The sequence below is a fragment of the Rosa rugosa genome, chromosome 4 (assembly GCF_958449725.1).
Source record: "Rosa rugosa chromosome 4, drRosRugo1.1, whole genome shotgun sequence".
Lineage (NCBI taxonomy): Eukaryota > Viridiplantae > Streptophyta > Magnoliopsida > Rosales > Rosaceae > Rosa > Rosa rugosa.
The window spans coordinates 52,883,858-52,897,237 of NC_084823.1; the positions used below are offsets into that span (position 1 = coordinate 52,883,858).

Here is a 13,380-nt window from a genome sequence, read left to right on the forward strand (position 1 = left end):
ACCTAGTTGTAATAGGGTTTAGAATTAGAGATATTCTCAAAAATATTTATAGATATCCGATTAATTGTACGATTATCTTTCCTTTACAATTCTGATTCTATGTCTTGTAATCTTCTATATAAAGAGGGCCCCTATTATCAATGAAAAGATGACTCAATTCTCTCCCAATTTTGGTTTTCCTTAAACAATATATATGTTTTTTTCAAGCAATCAGCGATTCAAAATTGGTAAAGTATAGTATGGTTTAAAATTATCCATCATATTTTTTTCTCTCTTAATTTTTCTTTTGTCTTATATGAAAGGCTTAAGTTTGATCTCATAAGGTAGTTCTTAGATTTGACATTGTAGATGCCATGCTTTTTCTTTATGTTGCTGAAATGTAGTGTTTATGTAATGATGAAAAGTTCAAAGGCATCAACATGACTCTAGTCCAGTGCATGAAGAAAGAATTTTTTTTCTTTCTTTTTTAGCTAAAGAAGTAGTCATGAGCTACTAAAGAAGGTATAAACAACTTCAAAGGGAAATATTTTTGTTCCTTTCATTTAGAAGAACAAATTCTTTGCTTTATATATGGCAGTTGATATTCAGAGTCTTTAGATTGATATTTGGCATATTAAGTTCAAATCCCTTTGCTTTCAAAATATAAAAAGATTTAGTCGAATAAAAAAAATCATAGAAGAAGTGGACTTTCTATGGAGGAAATAATATTGCCCTAATATATATAGACATAGTTTGGCCTCAACAAGTCTATGTGAAAGCACATCTAAATTTGTATTAAACTCTCGGAGTTGACTAGAGAGACCACAAATTGGAAAGGATACGGAGATAAGGAATGATAGGTTGCGCATCTTAATTAAGCATACCAACAACTTTGGTGTCCATTGATGAACGACATGTAGTCCTAATAATATAATTGCGGGTTAAGTTTGCTAATCATGGAAAAATATCTGAAGGTAGAGCTGTGTCAATTAGTTGAAGTTGGGGCAAACCACATCGATAGCACAACACATAACTTGAGGTTTATAGGTTCGTTAGGTCATCAACTTTCCAACCATAGATGATCAGATGGACCAACAGCTAAGTAAGAGTACGCAATTCACATCTAATTATAGTTTTGTTCTTTTTGATTAAAAAGAAGGGAAATTCGTCCAAACAGTGTCTGAACTTTTCCAGACTATTAATTTTCATACCTATACTTTGAAAAATGTCATAATGGTACCTGAAGTTTTGGCCCCGACCTAATTTCCGTACCTAGCAACAGTAAAGTCGTCAAGGGCGTTAAATTTTGAGGGGTAAATCTGGAACTTTAGGTATTCTCAAGGGAAAATCTTCTAAACAGTATCTGAACTTTTCCAGACTATTAATTTTCATACCTATACTTTGAAAAATATCAAAATGGTACCTGACGATTTAAGCCCGACCCAATATTCATACCTAGGAACAGTAAAATGGTTGACTCCGTTGAACAGTACCAGAAAAGTATGCCAATAACTACCATGCCCAATACGAGATTCAAATACCAATATCAACATGGTATACCTAGATCTAAATATTCATATACCCGTATCCAGAAGAACTCAGGAAGATCGGCGTACGATGCCAGACCACCGCCAACAGCCGTACTCAGACCCATACTTGATCGGAACCCGACCTTCATCTACATCGACGACCTGAATTCGGAATCGTCCTCCGACACCCCAGAACCTGACTTAGGGTCTCGCGTCAAGGCTGTCTAGCAGATTGCCCAAACTACGACATCTCGTTTTGACAGAGATCGGAATCGCTTCGCCATTCCATTTCCGACAGAGATCGGACCCAGACTTGACCCAAAGTGGAATTACCAAAATTTCAGATTCCTTTGCTATCAGACTCGTCGGATTCCAACCTAAAGCATTGAAATTTCCTTGTGCATCCACCCGAATAATCTCCATGATTCCAATTATCTGGTGAACTAGGCTTAAAACCGAGCAAACCCTTGCAAACCAAACCATTTTTGCTGTTATAGCTACCAAAATTTCCACATGCATCTACCTAATCACGACTTTTCTTTCCTTCTTCTCTGTTGTCTTCTCCCAAACCCATCAAAAAAAGAAAAATTGAAATTGATTTCAGCTGCAAATAATTGAATTTGATTTTTTGGATTGTGGGTTTTGGGATTTTTGATTGAAATCGAAGCAGAGAAGATGCTGGAGAAGATCGCGTTGCCGGCGAAGCCATCACTGAGAGGGAATAATTGGGTGGTTGACGCCTCACATTGTGGATTCGATCTGTAATAGCGAATTCCAACATATCTTCTAGTACCAGAGCTTCTGTTAGGAGTAAAGAACCCGAGTTCAATTTTTTCTCCTGATAGAAAACTGAGGTAGGTAGCTGAGTTCTGCGGCTCTCAACTGAGGTAAGACGAAGACCTTTGACTTCGAGGTCTGGGGGGCAATGTTTGAACCCAACGGTAGTTATTGGCATACTTTTCTGGTACTGTTCAACGGAGTCAACGGTTTTACTGTTCCTAGGTATGAATATTGGGTCGGGCTTAAATCGTCAGGTACCATTTTGATATTTTTCAAAGTATAGGTATGAAAATTAATAGTCTGGAAAAGTTCAGACACTGTTTGGAAGATTTTCTCTTGAGAATACCTGAAGTTCCAGATTTACCCCTCAAAATTTAACGCCGTTGACGACTTTACTGTTGCTAGGTACGGAAATTGGGTCGGGGCCAAAACTTCAGGTACCATTATGACATTTTTCAAAGTATAGGTATGAAAATTAATAGTCTGGAAAAGTTCAGACACTGTTTGGACGAATTTCCCTAAAAAGAATCAAGGAATTGGTAAAAATGTCTGATGATGATGTTGTTTGGGTCCAGGATGTTAAAGTGCGGATTACTGAGCCTCTCAGTGCTTGGTGTGATGAGGACCCAAGTTTTTAGTGATAGACATGGGTGTCCCATCATTGAAACTTGAAACAAGGAATATATGTTATCATGGCATAATATTGATTATTTGATTTAATCTTAAAAACTTATTGCTCTGGTTTTTTTTTTTTAATTATTTTTCTTCTTTAATGGGATGATGGGTCTATTGTCTTAATTAACTTTGTTAATTATGTGTCCTCTCCCCAATCTATAATCAATCATTATGCCAAAAGGAATAGGCACTCAAACAAAAACAAAAATACTAGCTTTCATCGAAAGTCTGATTATACACTAAAGTTTTATAAAAATAAAAAAAAAATTATCTGTGAAAAATTATAATCATATCTCCATTCTCATGCATGGTTAAATAAAAAATTATATCAACTAGTTACTAGATGCTCTAAATCTTTTCATCAAAAAATTCACTTATTATCTATGAATAACTAGAATTATTATATTGAAAGAGAAATGACAAATTTAAGCATCATTCATAGTACAGCAACATAGCATGCTGTCTATGTGAATAATAATTACATATATAGGGTACACAGATCGATCTTACATATATGTTATCTTAATTACCAACCTATCCAAAAGATTCATCATAATTTAAAATGCTAACAAAATCCCTTTCAAAAAAAAAAAAATGCTAACAAAATCTATTGGATTAGTACTGCAACATTTACAAAAGGAAATTCAATCTCGTAGAAATTGAAGTTTACATGCAAAAATCAGCCAAGTTCTTAAGCTATTTGATCAGCACGATTAGGATTTCAATTTTTCCTAGCCAACTGTACTATCTACAAATTAGATTCCAAAATGGTTTTTCAGTTTGATTGTATTATGAGGTAATTCCGCAAAGAAATAAAATAATAATAATTATTGATTCGGATTAATGTAATTATATAGTGGTCGAAAGAAAGAAAGAAGCTAGAAAATATCTATTTTGCATACACCAACCCTAAATTTGGCTTTGTATATTATACAGTCTCTACTTTTTGGTATGAAAAATAATCCTTCAATTCCCTTCATATTTGAACAGATCCCACCCCAAAAGTTCTCCCCATAAATACACTCATCAACTAGAAAGCAACGCATTTGATAAGTTCCCCTACATCTTCAAACTAATAAGCATCATAATCTCCAGGTTTTGGAAGCTAGCTAGCAGCTTAATTCACTTAGATATGGGTCTTCCTGATCAAACTCAAATGACCAGTTCTACTACTACTTCTCAATCTCATCTTTATCCTCAAGCACTCCAACTCAAACTTTACCAGGCCTTCATATTCTCGATTCCTATTCTTTTCTCCATCATTCTCTTTCTGTTGTTCTACTTGTTCTACCTCAAAAGGAGGGCTTCCACTCTTTCATCTTCTCCTCCAATTCTCATTCGAAGAAGAAGCCATAATCAAGCTTCAGCACCTTCACCATATGCTTCCTCAGTAAGCTCTCTCTCTCTCTCTCTCTCTCTCTCTCTCACATTCATAGATGCCTATATATGCATGAAGACAAACATGCAAACAAAGAATTATAAGTAGATTGAGTACCCATTGCTGTGGTGCTACAATGTAAATCGATCATCTATATATATCTAATTTTGTTTTCTTTTTTCCTACCATATTAGCCTTGTCCAATGGATTTGAAGGGAGAGCTCAAAGAGAAGCTTCGGATCATTCTTTTTGATGAAGAACTGAGGAAAAAGGATTCCCAGTAAGTTTCAATTATTAACTTCTTTAATTTTGATTTACCATATTGAGTTTTGATGACAAGCCAGATGAAGTTAAACCGGTCGATCTATGTGTTGGATATATCAGTATTAGGTCCATCATAGAACAAGTGACATGTGCCAGGATGGTGTTCCATCACATCTTAAAGTTGAATAGGCAATGCACTATTGGCAACCAACTATTCAGAATTTGAGATTTTGACGACTTAACATAAAACTTAAAAAAAAAAAGAGAAAAAAAAAAAATAGTGGGTTGTAAACTCTCAATAATTAAGTCACTAGTGGGTTTTGTGTTCAATATCCTTCAAATTCTGTAGTGACACACACACACACACATAGTTCTATTCTTCCAGCCAGTAGTTATGGCCTAAAGGGCACTACAGGTATAGAAACTTTTAGGATCTCTCATGACATCCACTATTTTTCTCAAAAGTGCTTTTGAGAAAAAAGAGAGATTGGTAAGCAAGTAGAATATAGTGTGAAAGAACATCTTTGGAGGAGACAAAACGTGAAAATAAAGTTCAATTATATCATTTGTGTAATAATAGCTTTCTGAGATTCTTCAACAAAACTTTTCCCCAGCTCGAAGTCGATAATAATAAACACTGAAATCATACTTGTGCTCTATCGATCATTTCATTGTTTTCTATTCTCCTAATGTTATGTGCATCAGTGTTCATACTGTTAGTCGATCTTATACATGGATCTTGTACTGATATCTCTAAAGCTACATCGTTTTAGACTTGCATTAAATTATAGTTAGTTACTAATCTCTTAGAGGTTAAATCTTAAAGCATTAGCCATAAAGACAACATCAACGCTATAATTAAGATAATTAGTAGGGACTTTTGATTAACTTTGTGTTTAATACTTTTTATATAAAAGATTACAAGCTATTCCTTTTCCACTAAGCCAGCAATTACAGTAACACACATGTCAAATTGTATATTTTTGTTCTGTCTGTCATTGATTTAATCCTTACTTAAGTAAGTCGAGGCATTTCAAATTGTGGTTCATTAGCTAAATTTGGACCTGCCTAAATTGTTGGCTGCAGATGTTGTGTTTGCTTGGGGGAATTCGAAATGGAAGAGGAGCTACTGCAGGTTCAATCGTGCAAACATGTCTTCCATGTCGATTGCATACATCACTGGCTGCACAACAATACAACCTGCCCCCTTTGCAGATGCTCGGTGATTTCGATTAGTATGAGTACCAAACTCGATAGTAATCCGGCACCAGTAACTGTTAGTACCACCGTGTCAACGGAGCCAGCTGCACAACAACTCCAGCAGCACCATAGCATAGTATTCTCCCACCACAGTCCTGGGATAGTATCGTTGGAGCTACGACAACACCAGCAACAACAGCAACAGATGGACAATTACAATTACGTAGCTTCAAATGTGACAGCACCGGTTGGAGAAGAGTCATCATCAACCACGGGGACTGGTACTGGTTCAACTTTAAGGGACTCTGGGTGTTCTAGTACTAGTGATCGAGATTTGGGAGACTCGGTTACTATTCATATCCGAGACGTTTAAGCCATGCGTGCTTTCCTTCTTCAACCAGGAATAACATATGTTTCTCAGCTATGTACTTTTGCACTGAGAAGTCCATTTTTGGCGGCTAATTAATTAGCTAGATAGACGAGAGACCAGTTATATTGCCAAGGACCTCGAGAGAGGTCTATAGTGTACGTAATTTGAAGTACTTCCATGGAATAGTGAATGATTAATATTGGGCATCCTTCTCTTGTAGTGGCCCAAAAGTATGGGGATGTATTTGTTAGAAAACTGCAAATGGGAATACCAAGGGAACCATCTTTGTCCTTGTAATAGTTGCACACAAGGACACATTACATACAAGAGGAAATGCATATAGAAGAGATGGCATGGGGATTCCTGTATATTCTTTAACCCCATTAAACTCACCATGTAATCTTTAGTAGTCTTAACTGTAAAGACTAAAGGCATAAGACTATTGAGTTGGATATGTATCAGAACTTCAGAAGTAGGTACATGAAAATACGGTGGTGACTTACTAAAGATTCATTTAATTTTAGGCACTAATATCTAAATTTAAGAATGGATGAACACAAAAATTTCTTAGTCACCAAGTGAACGGAAACACTTGAAAACAATCGATAATCAATGATTTTTGGAAGGAGTGAGAAGCTTAACCGTTCTAATGAGAACACCAAAGGACCTCCGATCCAGACTTTTCAGTGCCCATATATATATATATTGTTTAAGTAAAATAGATTCGAGAGAGATTGATGAGAGAATTGTATCTTATTATTGAGAATAGGAGCCCTATATATAGAGATTACAAAGTACATATTCTAATGTTACAAGGAATACTAATCTGACTAGGATTAGGAAATCTAGAACCTTCTCTCCTATTACTACTCCTAGTTTGATAAGGCACACTAAGTTGATTTTCCTTCAACACTCCCCCTTGTGCCGCTCAAACTTGGTGGTGACGCTTCATCCGTTGCCTCGTTAAAAACCTTGCCAGGTAACAAAAACCCTGTGGGACAAAAATAATCCTGGTCGAAGGACAAAAAGAGCACAACACGTCATTCACTCTTTGAGATTGAACATGTAGACATCATAACTCCCCCTAACGTCGATATCTCCCCCTGATTGCTACAATCATTGGAGTTCGGATAACTTTCTCAATCCGATGCTCTTCACATGTTTCTCGAAGGTGGATTTAGGTAACGACTTAGTAAATAAGTCTGATACATTATCCTCCGATCGGATTTGATTCACTTCAATCTTTAGAAGTGATTGTTGTTGCTGATTATAAAAGAACTTAGGCGATATATGCTTGGTGTTGTCGCCCTTGATGAAACCTAACTTCATTTGTTCAATACAAGCTGCATTATCCTCATAAATGCATGTAGGTTCATCTGTGGTAGACTTCAAACCGCAACTTCCTTGAATATGTCTAATTATAGACCTTAGCCATATACATTCACGCACAGCTTCATGTAGAGCAATAATCTCTGCATGATTTGAGGAAGTAGCAACAAGGGTCTGCTTTGTAGACCTCCAAGATATCGCAGTGTTTCCCATGGTAAAGACATAACCCGTTTGGGAGCGACCTTTGTGAGGGTCAGAGAGGTACCCTGCATCAGCAAAACCCATCAAAACATTATTGTCGTTTTGATGGAGTGGAGTAGGGTGAGGCCGGCTACCATGGACGGCGGCGGCGCTGGCGGCGGCAACATGGCCGGCGACTACTTCTTGAACGGTGGCTTTTTGCCTCTTGGGGTCCGATCCCAAATTTCCGTTTTTCTCTCTGTAGGGATAGAATAGGCCCATATCAATCGTACCTCCTAGGTATCGAAAGATTGTCTTTACACCAATCCAATGGCGGCGTGTTGGCGCAGAGCTATGTCTAGCTAACAAGTTCACTGCAAAGGAGATGTCTGGTCTTGTGCATTGAGCTAAGTACAATAATGCGCCTATTGCACTTAAATAGGGCACTTCGGCCTCTAATGGTTCTTCGTCCTCATCCTTTGGACGAAACGGATCTTTTCCTGGCTCAAGACTACGACCAATCATGGGAGTACTCACAGGCTTTGCTTTATCTTCATTAAAGCGCCTTAGGACCTTCTGAGTATATGCAGACTGATTGATCAAAATCCCATCACTACGGTGCTGGAGTTCTAAACCGAGACAAAACCGTGTTTTCCCAAGATCTTTCATCTCAAATTCGAATTTCAAATATTTAGCAGTTTCCTTCAACTCATCTAGAGTTCCAATTAGGTTCATGTCATCGACATAAACTGCTACGATTGCAAATCCGGAACTTGTTCTTTTAATGAACACGCATGGGCATATTTCATTATTAATATATTCCGTCCCAATCAAGTAGTCACTTAGACGGTTATACCACATCCGTCCGGATTGTTTTAATCCATATAGTGAGCGTTTTAATCTTATTGAAAACGTGCTCCGTGGTTTAGAGCCACTTGATTTGGGTAATTGAAGTCCATCTGGAACCTTCATATATATCTCTGAATCTAGATCCCCATAGAGATATGCTGTAACCACATCCATAAGCTGCATGTCAAGTTTTTCGGAAACTACCAAACTGACAAGGTAGCGGAACGTTATAACGTTCATTACGGGAGAATATGTCTCCTCGTAGTCGATTCCAGGGCGTTGTGAGAAACCTTGCGCCACAAGGCTGACTTTATATCTTACCACCTCATTTTTCTCATTACGCTTTCTAACAAAGACCCATTTATGGCCAATAGGTTTTACATTTGGGGGTGTCTGCGTTATAGGCCCAAATACCTGTCTCTTTGCTAGTGAATCCAATTCAGCCTGGATCGCATCTTTTCATTTAGGCCAATCCGCTCTTCGTTGACATTCTTCAACATAGTGAGGTTCGATATCATCATATTCTATAATTCCTTTTGCAACATGATATGCAAATGCATCATCAATAGCCATAGAATTTCTATCCATTATCTCATGTACACTAGTGTAATTCATGGAGATCTCTCTATTCACTGGAGTTGGTTCTGACATTGGAGCGTCCCCCAATGATGTCTCTTGGACATAACCATAATCCAGAATATTCTCATGAGATGGATTATTTACATCGATGATTAATGGATTATTTTGTGCCAAACTCACTTTCTTTCTTAGGCGAGAATCCATCGAACCTATAGGCCTCCCGCGCTTCCTGGCAGGAGCCATGGGCCTAGCCAAAACGTCACCATCACTGTGAGAGGGGACGTTGGCGCCATGCTCATGTACTCTTGAGTTGGCATCATGTCCTCTAATTTTAGGGACATCAATCCTTGCAGGCACGTTTGCAGCAGGTATGTGTGATCTCGTCACTTTAGCGATATCAGAAAAAGCATCAGGCATCGATTCTGCTACGTTCTGAAGATCGAGAATTCTCCGCACTTCAATTTCGGACTGTGCGGTTCGGGGATCAAGATGAGACAGAGTGGGGACAGACCACGACAATTCTTGTCGTTCCTGTTGAACATTTATGTTCTTATCTCCCCCTAATGACGGGAAGACTGTCTCATCAAAGTGACAATCCGCAAATCTAGCGGTAAAGAGATCGCCTGTCAAGGGTTTTATGTAGCGGATAATCGTTGGAGAATCATATCCAACATAAACGCCTAATCGTCGTTGAGGACCCATTTTGGTGCGCTGTGGAGGCGCAATAGGCACATAAACTGCACACCCAAATATGCGTAAGTGTGAGACATCAGGCTCATACCCAGTAACCATCTGGGACGCAGAGAAGGGTTGAGTGGCAGTGGGCCTCAGACGAATAAGCACAGTTGCATGCAATATTGCATAGCCCCAAGCAGAAATAGGGAGATTGGTGCGCATCACCAATGCTCGAGCAACCATTTGTAGTCGTTTAATGGCGGCTTCTGCTTGACCATTTTGGGTGTGAACATAAGGAACTGGATGTTCAACATCAATCCCAATGGACATGCAATATTCATCAAAAGTTTTTGATGTAAACTCCCCAGCATTGTCTAGTCTTATAGACTTAATAGGATGATCAGGGTGATGAGCCCTTAACTTAATTATTTGTGCTAGGAGTTTAGCAAATGCAGCGTTCCTTGTGGACAATAGCATGACATGTGACCAGTGTGTCGATGCATCAACCAACACCATAAAATATCGAAATGGTCCGCATGGTGGTTGAGTAGGTCCACAAATATCACCTTGGATTCTTTGTAAGAATGGTATATATTCTTTAGTGTCCTTTGCATAGGATGGTCTCGATCCTAATTTAGCTAAAGAGCAGGCTTTGCAGAACGAAAGATGGGCTTTAGAAACAACCAATGAGGATTTTGGTTGAGCCATGAAGTCACAATTGACTTTAGAAGCAAAATGTGGAGTAGAAAGAGCATTGGTGGCGTCAATGACACCTTGAGGCCGCAGGGGGACGGCGGCGCCGGCCAAGGATGGCCGGTTCTGGGGGTGGACGGCGCCGTGAGGCGCAGGTGCTCTTTAGGTGTCCAAAATCCAATTTTTACTTCTTTTCGTTCTGAAAAATGGATGTCTGTGTGAAGTCTTTAATTTACGGATCATCATATCACGACCTGGGTGTCCCAAACGGTCATGCCAAAGCCTATATGTGTCAAAATCCCATAAATCATCTCTCATAACATGATTGGATTCAATTATTCGAATAGTGGTTGCATACAACCCACTAGATCGACACATAAGTTTATCTAATACTCGTATATGTCCGTAGTCATTAGAGGTGATGCAAAGGAACTCTTGTCCATTCTCATAATGTGTTTCCACATGAAAACCATTGGCTCTTATATCTTTGAAGCTCAAAAGGGTTCTTCCTGCCCTAGGAGCATAAAGAGCTTCGGTGACATTTAAAATTGTGTCATTTGGCAACAGAAATTGAGCTGGTCCTCGACCATGAATCAATTGAGATGATCCAGCCATCGTAGTCACAGAAGCTCGAGTAGGCATCATCTCAAGAAACAACTGCCTATTTCGAAGTATGGTGTGCGTAGTAGCACTATCCACGAGGCATTCTAGCTCTCCGGGAAACATACTTGAAATTAATAAAGTTCGAATCAAAATCGACACTTTATTTCAATGAAATCCAATGATTACGTCAAAGTTTCTAAATTTAATCCAAAAAGGATAATCAAGCTTAGACAAGTAGTAGTTACTCAATCCGTTTGGTAATTCCAATTTGGTTGTGACCAGGTAAGGTAAGGCAAGATTTTGGTGGAGCGTTGCTCACTTTTAAAACCGTTCTCTCAGTTCACACATTTCCTAGACATCACAATTACTCTTGAGTACGCCTAGTGAGAAAGAGTTATACCACTGTCTTTGTTGATAGTTTTCAAATTTTTGGATATGGATTGAAACCAATGACGCTTATATGGTCAGATTTTTATGCTTACGAACGCTCTTAGTCTGTAGCCTACGAACGCTCTTAGTTCGTAAAAATCGATGCTCACGGACGCTCTTAGTCCGAAGATTACGAACGCTCTTAGTTCGTATGTAGCGTGAATCCCCACGATTCCACTTTTAGCAAATCGAACCCACGTTCTATGAAAGGTGGGATGAAGAAGAAGGGAGGTTTTCAAGTCCCCGAGAAAAGAAGAAGGAATTAAGTTGAAAACACTTACTTGTTGAAATTCAGAGCAAATTCTCTTCTGAACAGTTTTCACTTTGATTGTTGTACTGGTCTCAAAATAACTCCGATAAGGCTGAAATTCGAAGGTCAGATGGAAGAGACAGAGATGAACAACTTTGATGAAGAAAAGATTTTTATCTGAGGTTCCGAACTATATGTTTCCGAGCCTGCAAACAGACGGACGTGCACAGGAAAGGGGAAGGGTGCAGTCGGTGTGCGTTGGTGCTGCAGGGGCAGCAGGGATGCGTAGGTGCTGCAGGGACAGCAGATGTGCGGCAGAGCTGCAGGAGCAGTAGGGCAGCGACGCGGGGCTGCAGACGCACGGGCGCGCAGGCGGGCAGGACGGAGCGCAGGGGTGCGTAGCGCTGGGTGCGCAAGGAGCAGGCTGCAGCGAAGGCTTGGCTAGCTCGGGCTAGGGGTTGCTGGGGCAGTAGGCACGCAGGTAGGCAGAAAGTTGCAGGCAAGTGCTTGCGGCAGATTTCGGTGAGAAGAACTTTCGGGTTTTTTGGTTTTTGTTTTTGTGGTTAGAACTCGTGCTGATAACGTGTTTAAGTAAAATAGATTCGAGAGAGATTGATGAGAGAATTGTATCTTATTATTGAGAATAGGAGCCCTATATATAGGGATTACAAAGTACATATTCTAATGTTACAAGGAATACTAATCCGACTAGGATTAGGAAATCTAGAACCTTCTCTCCTATTACTACTCCTAGTTTGATAAGGCACACTAAGTTTGTCACACCCCGAATTTTGAATAAAGGATTCAAATCCGGAACATGACTAATAATAATACAAATAACGTTCTGAATTTTTCTCTCAGAAACAACCACTAGTTACACCTCTTGATATTACATAAACCAAATCCTCAAGCTACTTATTACAGCACACTCTCACCAAATCAAATAGTAAAACTCAAATGAGTATAATTCTCCTCACAAAACAAATGATGTAAATCTAATACTAATACTCTAAACCGCACGATCACTGCTCTGATTCTCCTGACCTGTAAGATTACCCGCTACACAATTTGAATAGTGTACCGGGAATTGCAACAACACAAAACCCGGTAAGCTTTTGACAGCCCGTATGAGTAAACAAGAAAGAACTGTTGATTTATTCAATTATATTTATTATATAACTCAAGTAAACAATCAACACAGTCACACGGTAACTCCAAAAATCACATAAACATAAAAGCAAGTATATTCTCGATACTCTCTTTTAAAACTCAACATTTGACTGATCACAACCACAACTATTGCAACATTAATATGTGAAATAACATTAAAGCAAAGCATGCTTGATTCTCTTTTCACTAACATCTTCACATATTAACAATATATCACAGATAGATATTTGATCATAATAATATAAGTACACTTTTCATTTTAGTGAATTTTCGGATTAACTGGTAACAAATCATAAATCCACGTGTTAGAGTCCATAATACCAAAACACGGGAAAGCCAGGTTGACTGGTAACAAATCATAAATCCACGTGCTAGGGTCCATAATACCAAAGCACGGGTAAACCGCAGCATACGGAGGACAAATCCAAAGTATGTATACTCAAGGAAT

At 38.8% G+C, this 13,380-nt stretch overlaps 1 protein-coding gene across 1 annotated transcript; it reads left to right on the forward strand.

Moving 5' to 3' along the window:
* Positions 1–3,917: 3,917 nt before the first annotated feature.
* On the forward strand, positions 3,918–6,495 carry LOC133745171 (probable E3 ubiquitin-protein ligase RHA4A). Its single transcript, XM_062173170.1, has 3 exons — positions 3,918–4,353; positions 4,536–4,621; positions 5,692–6,495. Exons 1-3 carry the CDS (start codon positions 4,096–4,098, stop codon positions 6,176–6,178), a joined length of 831 nt encoding a protein of 276 aa, XP_062029154.1. The 5' UTR covers positions 3,918–4,095; the 3' UTR covers positions 6,179–6,495.
* The last annotated feature ends 6,885 nt before the right edge of the window (positions 6,496–13,380 follow it).